This window comes from Crassostrea angulata, chromosome 1, assembly GCF_025612915.1.
Source record: "Crassostrea angulata isolate pt1a10 chromosome 1, ASM2561291v2, whole genome shotgun sequence".
In the NCBI taxonomy this organism is placed as follows: domain Eukaryota; kingdom Metazoa; phylum Mollusca; class Bivalvia; order Ostreida; family Ostreidae; genus Magallana; species Magallana angulata.
The window spans coordinates 32,931,254-32,956,313 of NC_069111.1; the positions used below are offsets into that span (position 1 = coordinate 32,931,254).

The 25,060-nt window shown below is 33.7% G+C and overlaps 1 protein-coding gene across 4 annotated transcripts; it reads right to left on the reverse strand.

Moving 5' to 3' along the window:
• Window positions 1–1,106: 1,106 nt before the first annotated feature.
• Window positions 1,107–24,090, reverse strand: LOC128191512 (alpha-1,6-mannosyl-glycoprotein 4-beta-N-acetylglucosaminyltransferase-like). 4 transcript variants are annotated; one of them, XM_052863625.1, is made up of 8 exons: window positions 24,059–24,090; window positions 17,221–17,308; window positions 9,459–9,675; window positions 8,983–9,164; window positions 7,511–7,635; window positions 5,273–5,367; window positions 4,320–4,443; window positions 1,107–2,708 (listed from the first exon to the last, which is right to left on the reverse strand). In XM_052863625.1, the coding sequence occupies exons 5-8, from the start codon at window positions 7,629–7,631 to the stop codon at window positions 1,549–1,551; spliced, it is 1,500 nt and encodes a 499-aa protein (XP_052719585.1). In that variant the 5' UTR covers window positions 7,632–7,635; window positions 8,983–9,164; window positions 9,459–9,675; window positions 17,221–17,308; window positions 24,059–24,090; the 3' UTR covers window positions 1,107–1,548. The 4 variants fall into 4 exon arrangements, with proteins under 4 accessions (XP_052719585.1, XP_052719595.1, XP_052719604.1 ...); XM_052863635.1 differs by lacking the exon at window positions 24,059–24,090 and adding an exon at window positions 23,694–23,829; XM_052863644.1 differs by lacking the exon at window positions 24,059–24,090 and adding an exon at window positions 22,602–22,697.
• Window positions 24,091–25,060: the final 970 nt, after the last annotated feature.

The window sequence follows — 25,060 nt, forward strand, 5'->3', positions numbered from 1 at the left end:
TGTATATGTAAAACAATGAAAAAGCAATATCACCATTTTCCAAAGGGGAAGATTATAAAGAATAAACAAAGACACAAAGCATTGAAATAAAATTTCATTCCCATGATAAAGTTTTACTTCTGTGACATTACAAATTACAAACTTTGTCTTTCATTATGTTAATTACTTTTTCGTGTAAATTATAAACAAGTGAAAAGCTGTCGATGTGACAGCAAACCGGGTTTTCTTTTATGTAAACTGTATCCATAATCCATGTACATTTTGCCAAAAAATGACTAAGTTCAAAAGCTAGTATTTTTTCCATAAATTATCAGAAATCAAATTCCTAGCAATATGCACACCTCTGATATATGTACAATTGATCTGCAAAAGAACAACGTCCTATCTTGAGAACTGTAGGAGGAGTTATCCGTACAATGAGGGTACCCTATATGCAATATTTTGCCAAAAAATGACTAAGTTCAAAAGCTGGTATTTTTTTCATAAATTATCGGAAATCAAAATCCTAGCAATATGCACACCTCTGATATATGTACATTGATCTGCAAAAGAACAACTTCCTATCTTGAGAACTGTAGGAGGAGTTATCCGTACAATGAGGGTACCCTATATGCAACATTTTGCCAAAAAATGACTAAGTTCAAAAGCTAGTATTTTTTCCATAAATTATCGGAAATCAAAATCCTTGCAATATGCACACCTCTGATATATGTACAATTGATCTGCAAAAGAACAACGTCCTATCTTGAAAACTGTAGGAGGAGTTATCCGTACAATGAGGGTACCCTATATGCAACATTTTGCCAAAAAATGACTAAGTTCAAAAGCTAGTATTTTTTCCATAAATTATCAGAAATCAAATTCCTAGCAATATGCACACCTCTGATATATGTACAATTGATCTGCAAAAGAACAACGTCCTATCTTGAGAACTGTAGGAGGAGTTATCCGTACAATGAGGGTACCCTTTTGGCAGCCGCCCGCCCGCCATTTTCACCATTTTAATAACCGGATTTTTTCGTTGGAAAACCCGGTTAAAAAATCAAATTGTCATGTAAAAAGTTAAAGGTTAATGTAGCGCAAAACAGATAAGCCAAAAACATATCTATAATTCAACTTTTCTGATAAGTAAACTTTTGCATGGAATAAAAATCAGACATTGTTTTTTTTATACATCGTTTCAATGTATAATTAATATAGATGCATAGTGGACTATACTTTTTACGACCCATATAAATCTCATAAAGTTGAGTTTTTAGCGAGTTTGCCATACAGAAGTGAAATGAAATATAAATGATTAGGTTATTGATACGTCGTTTTACATGTATATTACACAACAAAGTAATTTGGGACTTCAAGGCTTTTACTCATTCCTCATTGACATTTTATTGATAATACACATTCCTTAATTTTTTAATGCCCTTCTGTATGGCAGAAATACATTTGTCAAATATTACTACAAACAACACAGTTCGTTTTGAAAGACCATGACTTGGGTAGTTAACTCAGAAGTTGAACAATGTGGTAGTTTTAACGGACACTGAACGGTTACGTTTTTGTCTTAATAAAGATGTCCCTTAGAATAATCCATGTTGTCTGATCTTCATTGATGTCAATGGAGACGCACTTTATACTGTGAAGATAGTTCGTCGCATTGTAATGGAATTCGCCATTCTCGAACTTTCCAATGTTTTTCCTCTCTGCACACTTTTCGCCACCCTCTTTACCTACATTCGACACACTCACCGACGTCGATGACGTCAATTTGTCGTCTGGGTGCTTACTGTTTCCGCTATATATTGATATGGATGAAATGTTGATAGACTTTTGAAATATGATTCTGAAAAATGAACCATTTTTAGGGTCTACAGTCCAGAAATAATTACGAGCACTGGAGAAATAAGCTGCTTCAGGTTGAAAATTCTTGTAATGGTCCATATTGGTATGAATTTCAGCATTTGGGTTTGGAGAGTCAGGCGTCCATCCTATTTCTTTCCGCTTCCTATAACCTGGGAAATCCCGATCCTGTATTTTCTGAATTTTATTTTCCAAAGACGATACAAGGCCAAGATGTTGAAACAAGGAAGGTCTCGAGCGATAATCTTTTGCCTGTCCTTTGATTTTTTTCAGATCATTTATTAACAAATCGCCTGGGCTTTCGTCAAAGAGAACCAGTAAAAATTCTGCTACCTTTGGTAAATCTGAACTTTTAAACAAAACACCTATAAATCCCAATCCAGAGAAACGAAGAAAAAGCCACGTCTTTTTTAAATTATAAGCGATAAAATTCTTAATTTTGCCGAGATAACCCGATGTTGTGATGACGTCATCTTCAAGCTGAATATAGTATTTAGATATATTTCTAGTGTACGTCATAAGATATGAGTAATCCAGGTTCTGTTTACTTCTCCAAGCTACTCGTGCCGAGCTGTCGTTGAACTTTCTCTCCAAATACTTGAAATTTGGATACGCAATGTGAGGTGGATGAACAATTTGCATAAATCCTGAATCCACATATGTTTTATATTTGTGATAGATTTCCGTGGCTCGTTTCACTACCCATGTGTGATTGCTGTCCGTGAAGAAAACGACAATCACAACCTGTTCCTGCTCTTGAGGAGGCGTGTGCATCACCAATGAGTCCAATGTGGTCTCTATATAGGAAACATCCTTTCTTTTCACCGAAGGAATGCCTATTGTCAGAAAACCTGTTAGGCAAAGAAATATTCATCAGTGAAATAAATGATATAAACTTTTTTTTGGTAAGAAATCGTCATTTTATTTCATAACCATCAGTAATATACTCAGGGTTCTCTTCCTTGACTTGTCGCTATGTGATGTTACGAATAGCCGTATGAAAAGCTAAAATCTACTGAAAAAAATGAAGAAATTCTTCGATTTGGCTCGCGAGTAACACGTTACTTTTAAACTGATACAGATCAATGCTTTTCGTGATAACCTCGTGTTTGGTTGATTTTCTTGGATTAATACAGCCTCGAAGTTTTATGCATAGTTTTCCGGGTATTTTGAACATCCCAGACAGCTCTGTGTCCTTTTCCAACTAATCGAGGGACCAAACCAGACGCTTAAGGCCCAATTCGCCCCAAGGGCGTGTTTGTAGGCGTAATGGTCGCCATCTTGGTTACGATAAAATCCCGAGTAAAGGCCTCAAGCATATTGTAAGAGTAGAGAAGATAAAAGGACGCACTTTAATTTGAGTTCAAGTCTCAGTTCTATTTATTCGAGGTTCAGTAGTGAATCCAGGACGACATCTTCCCAGTGTTTCGGTCGAAACGGTTTAAGAACGGGTTGACATTGAAATTGATGTAAAAAGTGAGAAATTGGAGAAAAGATTTAAGAAAATTTTACCGTACGTTTTTCGCAATTTAAAAAAAAGAAAGGTAATTAAACTCTTAAAGCTAAGATATTGGGCAAGTATTCAGTGTCTGATGCAGGTCACCTTTTCGCTGTCAAGTTATTAGACAGCTTTATTAATCCATTACTGGACAGAGGAACAAATAGTTTGAAAAAGGAGCTGGCAGAGGAGCTCAAACTATAAATTGTCAAATGTGGAAAGAGCAAGTACTTGAAGTTATAGAGAAATTTCTGACAACATATTAGACAGATATTGGTTATTATTGAAGTTTTGAAAAACCACATAACCAGGTTAGCTAATAACTAGCTTTAATTCAAGATGGTTGAAAACTATAACAACTGAAGCTGGCATTAATACAAATCAGTTTAAAGCTTACTCTACAAGATTGGCTTCAGTATCAAAAGCACTTAGCAGATGTATCAGTATGAGATATTAAACAACAAGCCCATTGGGGTAAAGAGGGTATTTTCGCTAGATTATTGTTAACCTAGTACACACAAGTCAATTTTTCAATCAATCAATATAAGGTTCTTAGGCTTTGAAAGACCACTGAGTATATTTTCGAGGGTTATGAAATAAAATTGTGGATTAATAAGCACGCGTAGTTAGTGCAATTGAAGGGGATTCGGTATACTCTCTCACATAATTATGCGAAGAATGATTTTTCAATAGGGAGCTTTTTATACGGCTATTCGTAACGTCACATAGCGGCGAGTTAAGCGAAGACAACAACACTTGATATCTTATCTCGGGTTATTCTTGAAATTAGGATTCCATTGCACACAAACTATTTATGCTAATAAAATCTTCAACTAATAAGTAAAATAATCATATATCATAATTCAGAGAGTTATAATTCCCATGAGTTTAATTGTTCGGGTGTATATTTACCAGGAATAAAAAAAAATAAGTATATAATTTTTCTGACATATAAAAGTCTCACCTGGTTTTTCCCTAAATTTTCCAAAAAGTAATGCTTCTTTGTGATTGATTTTAAAAAACATGTCTTCTAGCAGCTTCCAGTCTAATTTATGTAAATGTGCATCTGAGATCTTTGAAATATTGTTCTGAAAATATTACAAGCAAAATGTACATGTATAGTTGCATGGGCTTTGGTATGATAATCTTTTTTTTTAAACATGTAACAGTAATGGCTCAAACCAGATAACGTAAACGTTATCCCTTCATTTCATCCATTGAAAGCCAGTATGAACGATTCGATAAAATGAAATAATAAAAAGATAATTAAACAAGTGGACGGGAGACTTTTAAATTCACTATTTAGTGATCAATATGTTTCAAATATTTTCCTTCCCTCTAGTGAATGCTTTGTTTGAGGTTAATCATGCATATAATTAGAATTTCAAAAAGACTATTCTTAGTTAATATTCACATATGCCGGTACCTACTATCTTTAATTAATGCATACTACATAACTTCAAGCTCCGAAAAATAACTTTTATAGATATACTAGATTCTGATGTCTGTTTTTTAGGTTCATAAATAATGAAAAGAAGTCTTTTTTTAGTCATGGTATAAATATTTTATCATATTCTGGGAAATTGAAAACGGGAGTCCCATTAATGTGATATGCACGATTGATACCGTTACCGAGCACTGAACCCTTAGGTACGCTGACAGGTATCCTCTCATGGCACAACACTGCTATTGATTTTTAAAAACTAGTTCCCCACATTGTCTGTTTTTGACAATAATTCTCATACAACTATAGGAGCTATATTTTACCTCACATGGTCTAATAAGTTTAAAACCTTTCTTAATAAATACAAAAATGTGAGTATAAAATAGACATTCGTGAATTTATTTTTCATACTTGTAAAGAAGTTTGAAATTGTTAATTCAAAAATCAGAGCGCCTGTTGGAGTCTAAACTTACTTCTTCAGCACCTACATGTAGATGAGTGTTACTATTGCTAACAGTAGTAAATGCTCGACTGCTGGCATCTCTGTATGTAAAATTTTCCAGATCTTCTGTAAATATGAAAAAATACGAAACATATAATATGTACACGTATAAAGACGTAGGCGTCGTGATTGCTTTTAAAATTCGAATCGGTAATTTTAGTATTGTTCGAATAATTTTTTGTGATCGGCTTCGAGCGACCACAGTTGTGTCCGTATGAGGCATCTGTGTCATAAATTTAAAAATCTGCAGGCATGTTCACGAAACTTTCTTAAGATATGACCAAAGTGTGTTCCTAAGATATGACTTAGGAAAAAAGTTAGGAACATCCGAAAATCAACTTAGGACACGTCTTAAGATGAAATTCGACGATAACATAGGAACATAGGATATCCTAACCTTCTACAACCATTCTTATTTTTCCACATTTATTCATAAAAATGGAATTTAAGAGACTTTTGTAGGGATAAATCTTTAAACATTTTGCCAGAGAGAACTGTGCGTGTCGGTAGTAAACACAATATGCCTAAAGCATGTAATTTTAATGTATACATTTTTTTTTTAAATTTACAAATATAAATAAAAATCAGTGACAACAATTTAGTTCAAAACACCATAATTATATGTAATACATTAACACGCGCTTTTCATAGAATTCGTTTTGCATAGACGTCTTTTTACATTTCCGGCCTCCCCCCATGTTGTATTTTGGCATATCATATAAACAGTTCATTCTGACAACTTTTACTCAGTATCACATGCCGATCATTCCTTGAAAGGAATATTTTTTCCTTGCTGAAATAATATAGTTTTAACTACCGCAGTGTTATCTAATTAACAGGCTAAACGATTAAACACAATCAATATCGATGGGGTGAAATCAACCAAATGATAATGAATTATGAACAAAATCAATATTCGAAAACCAAAGTCGTAAAAACAAAGGATTTTTTTCCTCATTGTATGCCTGGAACTGGAACGAATTCCGAAGCTTTTACATTTGAAGTTAAAAGAAACGACTTCCGTTGTCCTACCTACGTTTTATGCAAAAAAGTTTTACTTTTTCACATAGACAAATACACCCGAAACACTATACAGTCTGAGGTTTGGTTTGATCAATTGATCAAGAACAACACACGTATTTGATTTTCCGATAAAAATTGCGATGGATAGATAGGTCGTCCCATTATGATCACAGCTTTTAAATATTGAAGAGCTACGAGAACAGATAGGTCAACCATCACATAAAACTTGGTTTTCTGCGAGCAGGATCGAGCGCATGAGTTGTGTCTATTGATGTGACACAAGTTAAAATACAATTACCTTCTTTTAAATTTTTAGATTTTCAAGGTTGCCAGAAATGGATCTCTATGATATCCTAAATTTTGATTCTTTTCATGATGAAAAGAATCAAAATTAAGGATATCATAGACTTTTTTAAAAGGTAGAATGGGATGAATTTCATCTCATTCTCCCTTTTAAAATAGTCGTTGAAATGTGAATTAAAATTTAAACTGCATATATAATGCAGTAAAGCCAGGCCTATTTAAATACCAACTTGTATAAAATTTACATCAACTTGCTCCGAATAATAATTGTTATGTTCAGTCTCTTCGAATATTTTTGTTGAAACAGAATCATGAAATTTATTTCAGTAGTAATTCTAGTAATCCCAGTACACAATGTAATTCAGAAGTTAGTCGGCGGAGATTGTTTTGAAAATTGCATTGTTCGATTTCTTTGAAAATTATATTTTATCACATAAAGCAAGTCTCTTTCCATGATTGGTTTTTTAACTTAACTGACCATTGGACTTCTCGCTCCGAGGGAAAACAAACCAAATTAACTGTGAGCGTAAACTATATACATTATGATTTGTTTACATAGCCGCCATACCTTCGCTGTTATTAAGACCTTGTGTCAATATTTGCCACGGTAATGGTGTGCATTGAAATTCAATTAGGAATGCTTTTAAACAATGGCTTAGGGGAAAAGTTACCGTTAGAGGCATGAAAATAGCAATGACAAAACTCGTCCACTATTTGTACATATGTAAATATACCTACAGTTATGTACAGGAAGATCTATAAAAAAAAAACAACAAACGAAAGGACAATACTTTCATGCAAATTTATCTCCCCCCTAAACCGTCGTCATAAAAAATTGTTGAAAAGAAACTACTTAAGACCTCTAAAAAAAGTTTCCTCTTACCTTTATACGTCGGCTTGTGGTAGCTGATGGTAGGAGTAAACACTTGAAGGATGAAAACAAGAGTATAGACGGCAAATGTCATACAAAGCAAATTGAAAACACTCCTAGGCGAGATCCGCATCTCTCTGAAAACACAAATTTGGGTTCATATGTCACATCCAAAAGTTACATCGATATCTTTAATCAATGTGTACATTTGAAAAAAAAATCTTAACATTTTTGAAAGTTTAACTTTTCTAGGCGTAGAGCTTGTTTGCATAGTATTTTTTTTGCAGAAAATATCCAGTTTTGGGGAGGGGGGGGGGGGGGGGAGAGAAACACAAATACACTAGTAACTGTAAGCTTTTGAAATACGGGTACATTTAAGATTAAAATTTAGGGAGGGGGGGGGGGGGAGAAATACAAATATACTAGTAACTGTAAGCGTTTGAAATACGGGTACATTTAAGATTGAATGCTCTGAACAAACATTGTTTTAGTGTAATTACACGTAGATTCCTTTTTCTTTAATTGAGATATATTGCAGGCAGGCCTGCTTCAGAACCTATATTCAATAAACTTTACGAGCAAAATCTGAATAATTTATTACCGCAAACTTTTATTAAGTCCAACAAACGAGAAATAACAAAGCATTATTTATAAATTACCAACCTCTTGTATCCTTTGATATACAATAAAATATGCTCAGATCATAGTTAATGTTTTCCAGACTACGTGTATTTTTTATTAGGAAGAAATTGATATGACATCATCAAAAGCGGGATTTTTTTTTGTGTAAAAAAGTATTAGAAAAGTCAACTTGTGTAGCTTTCGAAATAGATGGTATAAACAAAGTATATAGATTTAATGATAGTCGACGCTTTCGGCCAAAGTTTGTGTAAAGGAAAAAATAGTTTTCGAGTTAGTTTAAACCTTTTCTGTACCATCTCTATACAAACAAAAGCAAGTACTTTAAAAAATACTTTGATTTTGTTCATGTCGAGACAGATACATATACAGGTAAAGTCGACTTATCTTAATCCTCTTTTTAAACAAGTTTTCTGTTGTAAACACATTTCATTCAATTTGTTGCTAATTAAACGATTAATGGCCGCCCATCTTGTTCACCTGACCCGAGGTAAGTCCAGGCGTTAGGTATGACAGTTTTAAAATAGGTACATGCACGACAACCATTAAAATATCATACTTCTACCAATAAACCAATTTTTATAAAACACGATCGCTATACACGTACCCTTGAAATGACAATTAAATTTCCATAACTTAGATATTTCGATTTGCATCATTGACTTCTAGTTTGTAAAATAAATTAAATCGTCATGATTCAAAATCTGATTTACATCAAAAGAAAATGAACCCATTACTTCAAGGTAAAAACAATAGAAATTCCTGACTCTAAACCAACAGTAAATACATGCAATTTTTATCGTTAAAAGACATTTAGATAAAAATGATTAAGTATATGTACTTACATGGAACACCTGGGGTAGCTTTACAACAGATAGTTAAAAATGGAGCGGTTCACAGTTCACCGAAGTTCCTTCTGCCTGACCTGACTCTAGGGTGTCCGAGGAGGGGGGAGGGGGTTGGAGTTAGGAACAAGTAGAAGTCGGGTAAATCCCTTGATATCTGTTTACGATGACTTTCGATTTGTCTGCAACGAAATGAAAGTAATTTGTTTAAACGACGAAGAGTCAATTTAAAGTTTCTGCGAAAAAACAGGTGGATAGGGATTTAACGATTAAACGATTTCCTGTCTATTCCCGCTCAGACAAGAAGAACAATTAATTTCGAATTTCAATTAATAATTTAGACACCTCTGCCATGTGAGACATCTATATATTTCCCGAGAAGCACGATGTGAAAACAAATGGAGCTAGCGGATTGAATCGAACATTGAAGCCTCTTTCCCACCTTTAATATATAGGGTATTAAATATGATACTTACAATCAATCATAATGTATTCACAAATGTATTCCTGCTCATTGTCTCCACTTGCGGGATGTTATTATATCCGTCTCTATAACTCTATCGTCCGTTTCGGATGCATGGCCAACCTCAGACTCCGGGTCGCAGACAAGTTTATTGTACGGGCTATACGTATACCCTCTAGCAGTTCCTTGTTTATTGATTGAAAAATCAATCGAATGCTGGGTACCTAGTCCTACATGTAAAACAAATTCAGTGGGATATAAACTCTTGCATGTATTATACACGTATACAAATATATTTGGGTATAGATAAATTTTCTAGTCATTAAAAAAGTATAAAAAGTTGTTAAGTTACCACTGATTTACGAAAGTTTCTTGTGTTGAATTTTTTTTGTTTTAGAGCTCTTTACTTCAAGTACATTATATTATATACAGAAAAGTCTTGCTTACATAACGCTGTTGTACATAACATGTTAAAAATACCTAAATTTCAGAATTGTAAAATACATTTGTTTAGCTCTAAATCAATTTTTTTTTGTAAATACATGTTATAGTTCCGTACCTAAGACCTGATAATGAAAATCAGTCAAACAACTTCAATTGAGAAAATTTGTGGAACGCAAAACCTTAGAATATATAAAAGTGCTTTAGGCAAATATATCTCGTCACCAAAGTAACACTTAATAATCTCGAATTTCTCCTAGGCATAGTACAAAGTTATTAAAATTTTAAGACCCCGGGTACCGAAGTTTGACTTTGGTGACAAAACCAAACAAGACCTTATTTTCTCAATAAAATCTTTAAAAAAAGAGGGAGAAAATATCACACAAAGCGGGGCTTGTTAATGTACCATGGAAGCGTATAAGTGCCACATTAACACTTTTTTTTATTTTTTTTTAATTTGTTTTTCAGACTCCAATATGCGAATTTTACACTTTAATTTGTATGAAAACTGCATATACATAAATCATTTTAAAAAGTACAAACTCAATACTCTCAATATGCATATATCTATCTGCTTGGGTGATCTCTTGCTGTAGCACTCAAAAAAGTGTAAAATTAACATTTTAATGTGTAAATTTTACATTTTAAATCAGTGTACTGATAGTACTGAAAAACACTAACCCAGCTTGGTTCTAAAGGAAACTTACTTTGTGCAAGCTTTGTTAGAAAGAATCGATTTGATTTTTCTATGGCTCAGCTTCTGTTTAGGCACTATATTTCCTCATCATTGCGCGACTGCAATGGTGTAAGTAAGCGCCGCACGTTAGATTCACAATAGCCCGAACTTTATATTCACAATAGCCCGTGCAACTATGTGCGTAAACCCCTGAAACTGGTTCCCTAACCATGCAGTTTAAGTGATGCATATTTCTGCTCATAGGGGTTGTTATTTGATGCACCGGAAGTAGAAGTTTAACGACAATAAAGCGCTTAGCTATGCTTGGCGCTTTAAAATGTAAAACAAATGAAATAAAGGACGGGCATCATGGAGTTGTCTTTTTCCTGTATAAATATTTGATTTACACAAAAATAATAAAGCTGGTAATTTTTTCTTTCTTTTTCTTGAGAATATTTTTACTGTGTGTATCTATATAAGTAGGTGTATACCAATACATTGTACCAACTTGCTGTGTGTGTGAGAGTCTGTCAGAAAGTGGTGTTCTGTCTGTCTGTCCGACCGTCTGTATTCTTTAAAACTATGAAAAAAAATGTGTCAATGTGGCACTTAAACGCTTCCGTGCAACAAAACTACAAAAAGGATCCAACTTGCCCCCTGTGAATAAACAAATAGAGGGAAAACATACAAAAAAAAATTATGAAACTTTGCAAATCGTTTGGTACATGTATTTTTTTTTTTATTTTGATGTTCCATTAAAATCTGGAGACCGATGGAAATTCTGTTTACAAACGTACAGCGAGAGAATTTGTATCTATTCTGTTGGGATTTTTTGTTATATGTAAAATTCAATAGCCTCTAGTACGAAACACATCATCATGGATAATTCACGTATATAGGTACATTGGCCTCTTGACGCAGTTCTACTTCCAAATTAGGGACTATGATTGCATTATCTTGAATATTAATGAAATGTAGTTTCTTTATGGGATCCATACTACACCAGCTAACATCGTACACACTATTAAATTACCAGCAACCAACCACAGACTACCCTTTATATACAAATATACATGTATACAATTAAGGAGGCTGGGGGGTCAAAATATAATATAATATAAAACCATCAGATTTATTTGAAAATTTTATATGTGATTTCTGAAGCTATCAATTATTATTTGATAAAGAAAAATTTCATTTATTTTAATATAAAATTTCATTATTTCCCATTATCTTTATATGGAGCTCTTCTTTTAAAGGAGATCAATATTGCCTAAAATGGCAGCCACCCCCCAGCCCCCTTAATCTAGTTTACAATTGTGCTAATGCCAAGCCATGCATGCAAGTATGGTATCAAACTATTTTCAAAACAGAATTCGCTTTGTATCGATCTACAATTAAATCTAATGGTATGAGTCTTATACTAATGAACAATTTTTAATTATTAATTGACTAATTGACAATTATTAGCATAAGACACTTTTACGAGCATTTGTGCTCACCCAACATTTCTCAAAGTTGTTTTGTAAACTCTTCACATTAAAAAAAACCCAGGAGAAAATAAGTTTCTAGGACCAACTAAATTGTATTTCTATGGTATGTGCATTTAGTGATGACATGGCAAAAAAAATAAGTTATTGGGTAATTTTGGACTCTAGTTACATGTATATAACAAAAACTTGCCTCTCATGGATTTTAAAATTAGTGTTGACATCCCCCCTAAAACAATAGGAAGAAAGAAACACGAAACACTCGAAATTAATTCTTCGTTCATCCAGTTACCAGCCAAGTTGTGTCAACGATCCTTAATATTACCTAATTCATAATGAAGTTGTTCTTTTCAAAAGAGATCTAGGAAAAAAACTTAACGTTGGTAGTAGTGCCCGTAGGCACTAGCGAAAAAATCGAATCTCTCGCGTATCATTGTCTTAATTTATTCTGGGAAACTGCTTACAAAGTGCTTCCCACATTAATGAAACAACATAAGTGATCAGGTGATTAGTTTATGATGAGATAATCAGTCAATCTGTATTAAACGTGTTAACAGTAAAAGAGAATAAAAGTATAACGAAGGGAAACGCCATTTGTCAATTAAAACTGGTAAAACCACTGATCAATTTAAGCGTACATTTTATCATAGCGAGCGAAGCGAGCTCTAAGAACCAATGTGCGCGGGAAAAAGAACGAGCTAAACCTACAGTTCATCAAACAAAAATATTTGTCTACGTCCCATAATGCTCTCTAATGTTTTCACCCGTGGTGCTATGCCAAAAATGGCCGACTTTTAACTCGTAATTTACGGTGTCCTAAGGTTTGAAGACACGTTTTGAGTACCGCATAATGTTTGGCGAGACTCAAGAGATTTGTTACATGCTTCCATACCTTCGTATTGAGTCGAGATACGTAAACAAAGTCAAACAAAGTCCTGGATGACGTCACAGTGCTCTCGCGCTTTATTTCCCGCGATAAATTTAGAGATGGATCAAACATCTGTAATGCGTGTAATAGCTATTTCAGTATAGACTGCGATACCTGCCTCATTGATATTGTATGACTTGTTTTTAATTCTTTTTTAATATAGAGATTATATTAATATATACTAGCAAGAGCCATACTTTACTGTCATATCGATCCATTCTTAAGCTAGGCCTAATTGTGCATGCATGTACAGTAGGCAGGTATTAAGTAAACAATAGTACATTTTGAACTGAATAAAAAGGAATAAAGAGAAAAAATAAAGTTAAAAAATTTATATAGATATTGCATACAGTCAAACCATTAAATTTAAAAGTGGGAAATCACACAACTACAAACAGGGACCGGACTCTCTCTCTCTCTCTCTCTCTCTCTCTGGAGAGGGGTAGGGGATTGCATTGTATATATCATAACCATTAAAATTGGTACCTTTGGCATACTTATTGTAGAGCAATACTCTCTCAAAAATTCTTTGACGTTCGTTGATACCTAAATATCACTAGGTTGACAATGATGCAAGGTATGTGTATTTCTTGCTGCGCTCGCCAGAACGGTAGCACCGTAAAACATATTATTGAGACAACTGCTTGTGAACAGCATGGGGCAATAATTGCAACACAAACTGATCACACTAACCCAGTCAATTATAGAAGTTTTATATAATATTAATGTTGTGTCATTTTTAGGAGAACTTTCCAGAGCATACTTTAAAGAGTGAAAGATTTAATGCGCAATAAAAGTTTTACGACTTGAGCTTTTTTGATTATACACCTAGAAATGTATCGTAAAAGATTACTTAACTAGTGGTTTATACAGTTGCAAAAGGGTAAGAAAATACCTTCAAGCCAGAATTTTTTTTATGGAACGAGTAACCTCAGAGGATGGGGATGAAGATCCATGTGATTTAGTTGGGTCTTTAAAAAAATAGAACTCTATAGAGCAGTTGGCTGTAAATTTTCACTAAAAAACATCTCTAGAAGCTAGGTCCCGGTATTGATTTTTTAAAGCAATATTGAATGTCTCCATAGAATGAGGAGTATAAAGTTTCATATAAAAATTAAATCCTAAGGGGACATTCAAATATCAATGTGATCACCTGTTTTAAGAGGAATGTGTCAACTTGAACTATCATTTATGCAAGCTGACTGTATATCGTGTGATCACGCATCCATGTCGCAGAACCCCCCCCCCCCCCCCCCCCCCCGAATTTCAGGTTCGTACGTTACTGTTCTTTAATTACAACAAAAATAATTTAACCACATTAAATTTTGAGAATTATTACACATATTGCCACCCGTGTTTAATCTTTTTTATATATTAATTTTAGCGATCTTTCAGGTTTGTTTTTGCATTGAAACCCTGGGCCGATTTCACAGTACATGAATAATTGAACTTTATCGTGATATGAAATGGGCTATTGACTTTGATAGCTTATGTTCACAGATGACAAAGCACTATAGCATACAAGTAAAGTTTTTATTTTTATCGAGGACCTACATGTATGTACTAATTTTAGCGATCTTTCAGGTTTGTTTGTTTGTTGTTTTTTTTGCATTGAAACCCTGGGCCGATTTCACATTAAACAAATGTGTAACATGCGCGGATCCAGAAAATTTTTCCAGGGGGGGTCCGAAGGATAATTGTGTTTGCCAGGGGGGGTCCGAGGCATATTTTCGCGATAATTTTACTATGTAAATTTAATAAATTTTCATTTTCCAGGAGGGGTCGGGACCCCCCCCCCGACCCCCCCCCTCTAGATCCGCGCATGTGTAAGCAGTAGCTCTGGTGCAGGCGTTTTGTAGTTTATTTGTAAAATGTCTTCATTTATAAGTATATGATTTAAACTTTTGACGTATTATTTGCGTCATCGTGCATTTTCAGTTTGCTTCTGTGTTTCTCTAGTGGAATCTGTACTGTTATCACATCTTATTCATAGGCGTCGGAACCGGGGGGGGGGGGACTTTTTTTTGCTAAGATAGACCTAACCATTAGGCACATAGCAGGATAGAGAGTTCAGCCCCCCCCCCCCCCCTTTTTCGCAGGAAACATTATTGTTCCGTAATGTACGTTTGAAAGATTGAAAAGTAGGAGTCACAGGCATACTAGCCCCCCCCCCCCCCCCCCCCCTCCACGGATTAGGTTTTTAATGATTTGGGAGGGAAAAATGTTATGGCCGGAAAGATTTTTTTGTTTTGGAAGTATAGGATTACTACAAGAGTAAGTTTGCATGTAGAAATATGTTTTATGCGTTTTAAAAATATTACTGTAACATATTTTTTGTTTTGCTCGTAAATGAAAAGTTGGTCATAGATTTTTGTGTTAGACGCATTTTTATTGAGACTATGATATATTCAGAAAATTTCGGAGTTTTTCATTGTATCGGGATCGGTATACGGGACATACTAAAGACCTGAAATACTAAAGACTTGAATGACATGGACTTTTATATAAATGATGTATTTAAAAATAAAATGACTTTGTGTGTGAATTTATTATATTTCCATGTGAGATGTAGTAGAAAATTATCATGAAATGACATCCATATCATTTTTTTGTACGCAAAAATATGAAAAAAGCGAAAATTTGTATGGACATGAAAATTTGAGCTAGCCTGATTTATTTTTAATTCTTTTGAAATAACAATGATTATCTTCATAAACTGTAGTGTAGATAAGATTTATAATTCCATTTAGAAAAAATTATCGAAATCTATTCTTAATAATAATAGTAAAATGTCAAAATTCAAAACGAGTTGCTGAAAATATAGTAATTACATGTAAATCTACCATTAAAAATAGTACAACCAACGCGTTATTTTCTTTGTGGTGTGTTTTTTATGTAAACAACCAATGATGATTCATACAACAATTGTATTTTTGCGGCCCATTTGACGGTTGCGTCAATATGATTTCTTGTTGCTTTGTGATGTCCGGCAACGTCATATTTTTAGAGAATTATCTGTCTTGAGTAACTGAATACAGTTTCACGAAACAATATATGCAAATTTTTTTGGTACATAGAATATCATGACAGTAGTCAATTATTTGGTTTTATGCTCAGCTTTTCGACATTATATGGTTTATTGTTTACATAAAATAAAATTTGGTCGTGCGTCGTGGCCTCATTTTTTGCAGGATTTGATTTTATATCACTCTTAAATATTCTTATATATATCTAATTTTTTGAATTCAAACTGATTGAAATTATGAATTAATTTTGTCTACCAAATTTGTTGATAATATGGCATTAAATGAAAAAAGTCTTGGCCTTTCGTATATGTGCTTAAATGTAACCGTTCCTTTCTAACGGTAATTAATAGGGCTGGATGGTCGAAACCATTTTTAGACTAATTTAATTTCCTAAGAAAAAGAGCTCTGTATGAAGATATAGCAAATATTCAAAGCTTAAAGTCAAGATCTAGTATATATTCAAAGCTTAAGGTCAAGATCTAGTAAATATTCAAGCTTAAATCTAAAATATTTAGTTTTTTTTTACTAATTGACTGTTTATAACTAAACAAATCATATCTGAAATTTTAACGATATCCGATCCCCACCAATGTTCGATAACTCTAAATCATCCGGAATTTTTTGTATTCGTTCCATAAATCTTCCTTTTATCTAGACAAATTTTATTAGTTTTGTAGTGTTAAGAAAACAAGCAACTATTCAACTAACAGCTTAGCTTAGTGGTTTCACGGAGAATTACTACACACTGAAAAAGGGGTTCGATCCTCCGATGTACAGGTACAACCGTCTTTTTTTCTAATTTGATCTCAACTTGCCTTAAAATCCTTTGGGGAATTTTTTTTGGTTCAACAGTTTCAAATGATCTGCTACAAACTATAAAGATCTTGCATCATTCAGCGTAATCAAACATTTGGTGTAATCACAGATGAATTAAACGTTTTGTATGGCAACACCCTAGGGCATAATTATCATATTGCATCATTCCAATTAATTGAATTAATTGCATAGAGTTTAACGTCTTCCCGTTTTGATCACAGAACAGATAATTTCCCAATGAATATTGAATTTACAGAGGTATCAAGTCAATAGATATGGCCTAACTCTTTCCGATTCTTCGTGATAGATGGCAAATTAAACGTGGGTCAAATCCCCCCTTTCTTTGATTCTATCATTAAAATTAAACAGTAGGCCAAAACAATAATGTACGCACTTACCAAAGACAGGAATGGCACTGGAACAGTCTGACGTACACAGTTGATGGATACGACTGGATGGTTCGTTATATTACTGGTGTGTATGTACCTTAAAAAGAATCAATACCAGCAATTTTAAATAGATACTAATTTATATAATGATGTGCCTACTTTACAAAACAGACGCTTCGTTATCAACACGCCGTTGATGTTCTTTACTTCCTACTTTTCGATTATATACATCCGGACATTACATGTAAGTGTGGGGACTGTGAGTGGTGTGTTTTTATCGCGAACCCTTAACAGACATCATTTGTTCACATTTCAATATTAGAAGATTCTTTAGAACAAAATAAATTGCAGCTGACGTAACAAATGACGATAACGGGGGAGGTAACCCCTATGATCGTTGCTTACAATATCATAAAGTCATTATTTGAGGTTTCCATTTTGACTGTTAATTTGAAATCTCGTGTTCAGAAAACCTTAAACACTTAAGCTTCTAGAAATTTGAATTTTCCAAGGGGAGGGTTCCAGACCCCCCCCTTCCTAATACATCTACGCGTGATTAAAACCTGTAACACCATTTTAGGTTAGTTTGATTAACAATTAATGTAAATTATTATACGTAATAATAATTTTCAAACGCGTAATACCGATGTATCATACAAACCATACAGCTTGATGCAGCAACATTTCAACATTTATATTTATATACTAGTACATGTATGTTGCTCTTAATGTATATTGGAGGAGAATTCAACAATTTTGATTAATCTAAAATAAGTGAAATATTTCTTTAATGATAATAATGAAAATAATAAATTTTTTTTATGTCAATTGATGTTGAAGCTACGCGCCGGATGTGGTGAGAGTTGGTTCCGTAGCTTCGGAAAAGGATTTGATAATGTACAATAGTTCACTTATAACGGAAGAGGGACTAGAACATGGATAGCAAGAGATAGTGACTTTGGTGACCTAAACTTATGAGCCTTATGGGCATCTAATTAATTAGAAAAAGCTAAGTAGATGTAAAATGTGCATAAGAATGCATAAAATGCACAAAAATGCAGTTCAGGTTTTTGTAGTCCAAATAATAACTTAGTCTACATAAAATGATAAATCGGAAACAGACACGTTAACGTGTACAGATGTATCCAGGTAGTATGCAACATTAGGCTGTAAATAAAAATAATTGAGTTTAGCGACCTAGAGAGAATTTAACAGTGCGTTTTACACGTATGAGTCAGACATATAATTTCATACCCGAATCCGATCTTTTGAGACCAATATATGGAAAGATGTTACTATTGTACTTGTTCCCGGCTCAGAACGATTATGAAACTTTTAAATTGGCTAATGTGTAATTTTGAAACATAACAATGTAACAAGCACAATCCAGAAAATTTTGCCTGGGGGATGTCCTAGGGATATCTAAATCTGTAAAGGGTGGGTGTGGGGCTAGAAATTTCTAAAAAAAAAATTGAAATTTCCAAGGGGAGGGTTCCAGACCGCCTTCCCCCGACCCGAATACATCTGCGCGTGATTAAAACTTGTAACACCATTTTAGGTTTTGAGTATCAATTAGTGTGAACTATGAATCATGCTTCTTGAAAGTTTTTCTCTATGTATTGAATACTCATCTACTTTTGCATACTGGTAGTATACTGAGGGTTTATGTAGTGTAAGCATACTATACCAAATTAGAGCACGGCGAATGTCTTGTAGGAAAAGATACAGAGCTTACAATCCTTTGTTATGTAATTAAGGCTCGTGCCTTGTTTTTGTTTACATTGTTTCAATACTAGTATACCAGTAAAAGTTCTTTTTTAGTTGATTTTTCTATCTGCTAATTCGTATTGAACATAGAGAAACAGTTCTTCGCGTTTGTCACATTTATTTTTAATCTTAACTTGGGAAATTCAAAATGTAAAAAAAAAGAAGACCTGAGTTTTGTTTAAAACAATAAAAGATCATGAGCTCTGCATCTCACTTTTGACCTGACAACTCACAATCAAATTTTGGCTGATTATTAGAAATGTCTCACTGAGGCATTGTAAACATTAAAAACGGAAAAATAAATGACCAAAATCGTGACCATGCTTCTTTAAGGGAGGTTTTTGCTTGGCCGTCACACAAATATCTATTTGTAGCCTAGTTGCTAAATATAAAAACTAAACTGAGATCTGACATACACTCGAAGCCTTATAATTGTGTTCTTAATTGACTTTCAAGCAGGAAAAAATACGATTAAAATGATAGGCGCTCTCAATCGAAATTGAAAGTTTTCACCCTTTTACTACATGTACATATAAAATTTAGAAAAAAACTCGCCTCCATTGCATGCTCCAGAACTCGACCGGAATTGATAAAAGTTTTAAACTACACTGTTTCAAACTATATTTTTAATATTTCATCAAACAAGTAATGCATGCGCGGATACAGGTTTTTTTCCATTGGAGGTTCGCGAGGGATAGTTTTGTTTTCAAGGGGGTCGGAGGGCTATTTTAGGGAATTTTACTATGTGAATTTAATAGATTTTAATTTGCAAAGGGAGGGGGTGGGTGGGTTCCAGACCCCCGACCCACTTTTAGATCAGTGCATTTTGGCCTAATGGTGTCTGGAAATAATTTCATTTTTTTGACATTTGGTTTTTATCGCTTTGGGTTGAAATTTTTCTTATACACCAATTTATATGAGAATCAATTTTGATTTAAATGCCGTCTTATCCAAGATACAACCGATGTTACAAAAAAATCAAAACATGATAGCACATTGGAAAAGCTCCGATCTTATTGTTACCACATCCCTTTAAATCTACCCGAGCTTCCCTAAATTTCTGATTTGAAAAGCATAATCAAAATCTGCAATGACCTTTGTTTTACCTCGTATATCGATGAGTCGGAAATTTAAGAATTTTCTGAACTAATAAAATCTCGTATTTCTAGAATACTACATGCACATGTAGGACCACAAACTATGAATAAACTAGAAGGGAAGGAGTGTGTGATTAGTAATAACTTATTGTCTTAGTATTGTGCATATTTTTAATTTTTTGGCCTTATTAATATGATTTCATACATGAGCATAGATTGTAAACATACTTAAACTCTTTTGCTAATAATATAGACTAGTATCGTTTCACCGAAATAGTTCAACAAGACTTTAGTTTATGCAATCTGAACCTCACAACTTAAGATAAAGTTCTTTACTCTTATTTTCCCGAAAGGTGTTGAATTACACAACCAAGCATTTTTTTTAAGATTTCAGAGTAATAGCTTATCGCACAGGTTAGAGATTTAAAAAAAAATATGTCTGGCTCAAACACCCCTGCGAATGTTATTGTCATTTAAATTTTTGACCACGTGGTTTTATTTGACCCTTTCAGTTTCGCAGTAAAACTCATGCCTCGTGTTTATAGTCTATTTCATAGAATCTAGGTATTTGTTATCAAATATGAAATCTAGAGGTTTATTGATTGTAAACTTTATCTTCATTAATTGGTGGATAAAATGTGTTCTAGAAATAAATGTGACAATACAAAAAATATTTTTTGTCTGCTGTTGCAACAATTAACATGCTTTAGTAGAGATCCCCCATAGGATTAATTTTCGATCCGCGCCTGACCTAGTAATAACATCAATAGTGAAACAGACTGTACTATTTTATGCAGAACGGTTCTTGAAAATGGCTTGATTTACTAGGTTTTTATGCAAAACAGAAATCCATTAATTTTCTACAAACATGGTATTACACACCACAAGCATCAAGCACGGCTATGATTTTATTAAGCAACCCAATGTTTATAGTTTCATCCACTCTAAACGTGGTTGAACACGAACGATAACTCTGTTCTGAATATTACCGTTTAATATAAATAACCAGTAGATAATGAAAAAAGACATACCTCTTAAAAGATTTTCATGTTTTAACATAAATCAAAGTAGGATATGATATGAAAAACGACCAGTACTTAGTATTTTGAGAATATTATCCGAACACTTATACTTCCTCTCAAAATTTCACAGGAACTAAACAAATCTCGGTGAAGTCTCGTGAACTTTTATTCGAGCACCTCTGGATTTATTACATACTTAGCAACGATAAAGAAAACATTCCGAACACATTCGCAGGGGTGTCAAAGACAAATATTGTCTGACGAATTAAGAAAAACTCAGGTGCTCTATGCAAGTGAAAAGCTAAGATAAAGATGTTTTCTGACATGGAAGTTCTGTGACAAAACACACACTGCACAACTGTAACGTCCGTAAGGAGGGAGGGTGGTCATCAAATTGACCATCACATTTACTACTCTTCTTCTCGAGGAGATTAAAATAGTCTACAAATGGCCACGACCATCGAGCCCGCTTTTTACATTCGGTGCTAACGTCGAACCAGATAACGCAGTTGTATGTACCTGGTTGTACCTATTAAGTCCGAATACCAAGCCAGATACTAGTTTATAATATACTTATAAGTTTAAAGCAATATGAGCTGTATTTTTTAGAATTTTATTTTGCTTCAAAAACCTGCTGGTATGATAAGTCTGCCTGTAACTTAAGCTTTATGATAGATAAGATTTGTAAAAATCATTAATTTTTGTCAGGAGAAAAATTTCTCTTATAAGGAATATACAGCCGATCAATTTTTGTACAGGACGACAATAATTCAATTTTGCTCCAATTAAAACTTCTTAATGGCTTTTCCCACAAAAACAGTGCTAACAGAAATTTTAAAACCATGACATTTTTGTCATTTTAGTAGAAAATAATATTTTCTTTTTAAAAAATTTCAACTTGAAAATTGCAGCTCATATTGCTTTAAAGTATCCGCGTGTGCGATGTAAAAGGAAGGGGTACGGTAATCGAACCATTTTAACAGCTTGGACATTGGATAGTTGTGTCAAGCAGCAATGTAACGTAGGCCTGTCTATTTTTCAGACGTAGGACTGTCTTTTTCATTGCTAGCCACTAAGCCATGGCTCTTTGAAATCAACAACATTTGTCTGGCTTTTAAGCTAAGACTACGCAATTGATGCATATTTCGCTTGAAACCAGCGTCATTTTAACTTGTTTTGACGCAATGATTGATAGCTACGCCCTACCGAATGTCCAAGGTCTTGTTAAAATGGTTCTATACGTCTATGCCTTGTAGCAATAGTTTTTCCCCGCCCTCTTTGGTGGTCAAATAAATTCTCCATAAATCTCTATCTAACTGTAAACATTTAACGGTATCTCCGACCACTTTGGTAACACACTGTACCAATAGAAAATTAGTGATTAGGATTTCGCTGTTCTTTAAATAGACCGGTTTTGAGATTTGCGACATTCTGAGAACTAATCACCGAGTCTCAGGTACACACAAATAATGTTATCATATATACAAAAAACACATAAACTCACATTAACGCCGGGAAAATTTTCCGGTATATCCTACAGTCAATGTAAGTCCACAAAAACCATTAATTATATCAATTCGTCGTCAAAATCCAAGAAAATTTGATCAAAACTACGGAGCTCGAAAGTAGCGTCTAACTGTGAGCCCGTCACGTGATCGTTTTAAAACATAATATTTTCATTTAAGATACATTTTCCTTATTAATTCCAATAAAAGAACTTGATTTTTTTTTTCATTTTCACAATTAAAACATAAAAAACCTGAACTCAAATGTTCTTTGTACAGAGTTTGTTTAAAACAAACAATGTGGTTCAGGAGAATGCAAACATTTGAAAAAGGTCAAGATAGACAACCAGATTGGCGGCCTTTTAAGTGTAACAGGTTGAAAAAAAACCTCATTGAAATAATTTTAATGAAAAAGACTGAAATTATCGCTGCTGTTTGCCTCATTATTACAGAGAGATCAGCCTGCACAATTTCATGTAAGTCTCATTTCATCTACACAATTCAAAAAAATATTTTTTGCCATTTCTAAGTTTCTGGTTACCTGACCAGTGGGTAATCAGATAAACTCTTTTGTACTTAGAAAAAACTAGTCAAAATATTAGTGTTGTTACCATAATAAACCTATAAAATATTGTGCTTCTCTTATTTGCACAAGTTTTTCTCCTTCCTACTGCGAATTTGAATAACTTTAACGAACTACAAATCTTTAAAGAGCTCTCACTGTAAATTTTTGATAACGTCATTGAATAAAGGAAAGTACATTGTATTTACGTATTCCAGTGTCTTTGTCTGTGATAAGACTACAAATCGATGTTCAGTCCAAAACTAGCGCAAATATTTATGCGCCGTAAATTGCAGATTTTTCCTATGGTAGGCACTGTAGCTCACAGGTCGTCCATCCGAATTATTTTCAGACCGGGAGCTACAGACCTGCACCTACACGAGAACAAGAGAATAAAATCGCCAGAAACATTTTCTTAAAATGCCAGTTGCAAGGTTTTAACAAACAATGTATGGCCACGTGCACATTTCTCGCAAAATGCTGATTGAATTGTGTTGGGTGGTGTACTGGCGATGGACAGACTACAAACCTGTGCTACGAAAGGCAGCCCTTTGCTTCAGAATTGTTTAACACGTTCATCGAAACACAGTAATAGATTGATTCATTAACTAATTCAAATATGACTTCACAGTCCTACAACAAACCGTTATCAATCTACATTGTATTTAACCCTCCACTCCGATCTTTAAAAATGAAAGAAAGAGAAAGAAATGAATTTCCGGGTTCAAGTTTTAGTAGTCTATGTATGTACAGGTATATATATAAATATATAGACTATATGAGTAAAAAAAGCATTGAATATGGACTGTAAAATTCCTTATATTAAACGAATTTGAAACGATTGTCTAAATAATCTTCAACTCATTCTGGTAGTTATGGAGTTAAACAACCTACCTTTACCGCTGAAAATTTCCATTAAATACTTTATTGAAGACGGAAATATGATCCAGTTAAAGTTCAAAATATTGGGGTATCTGAAGAAGGAAGCGTGGTTATGCAAAACCAGTGATGCGTAACATAACACATCGCTTGCAATAACACAACTACTAGTAACTTCATATTTCTTTTATTTACTCTTTGTCAGATGAGATGACATAAATAAAGTCAGATTATCTGAAAAAAAACCGTCAATAAATAAAGTGTAAGAGTTATAACCGCATTAATCAATATCATCATGTACTGCTTAATTTTCCTAAAAATAAATTCGTTTGAGAATTATATTGTGTTAAATTTGCATAATGATAGTTAACTAGCATGTGGGTAGGTATCTAAGTAACAAACCTATCAACACATCCATATGGAACGCCTCAACTGTCTTATGTAGATAATCTTCATAATATGATGATACTTTAACATTACATGCTGATACTTCAACATAACATGATGGTACTTTAACATTACGTGCTGATACTTCAACATTACTTGATGGTACTTTAACATTACGTGCTGATACTTCAACATTACTTGATGGTACTATAACATTACGTGCTGATACTTCAACATTACATGATGGTACTTCAACATTACATGCCGTTACTTCAACATTACATGATGGTACTTTAACATTACATGCTGATGCTTCAACATTGCATGATGGTACTTTAACATTACATGCTGATACTTCAACATTACATGATGGTACTTTAACATTACATGCTGATACTTTAACATTACATGCTGATACTTTAACATTACATGCTGATACTTTAACATTACATGCTGATACTTCTTCATTATATGATACTTTATCATTACATGCTAGTTGAATAATCGAATACCGGTACATATATGATAGCGTCCATGAGGAAAGAGTGCTCATGGCATTTTTTGTGTGCACATTTTGAGATTTTTACAGAATTAAATAAAAGAATATCTTTTATTACATACTCCTGTTGA

Excerpts from the sequence above, each read along its gene's own strand:
- LOC128191512 (XM_052863625.1), bottom strand. The coding sequence starts at position 7,631 with ATGCGGATCTCGCCTAGGAGTGTTTTCAATTTGCTTTGTATGACATTT. Across the intron at positions 5,368-7,510 it reads CCACAAGCCGACGTATAAAG|AAGATCTGGAAAATTTTACA; the intron begins GTAAGAGGAAAC and ends TCATATTTACAG. Across the intron at positions 4,444-5,272 it reads TACATGTAGGTGCTGAAGAA|AACAATATTTCAAAGATCTC; the intron begins GTAAGTTTAGAC and ends TAATATTTTCAG.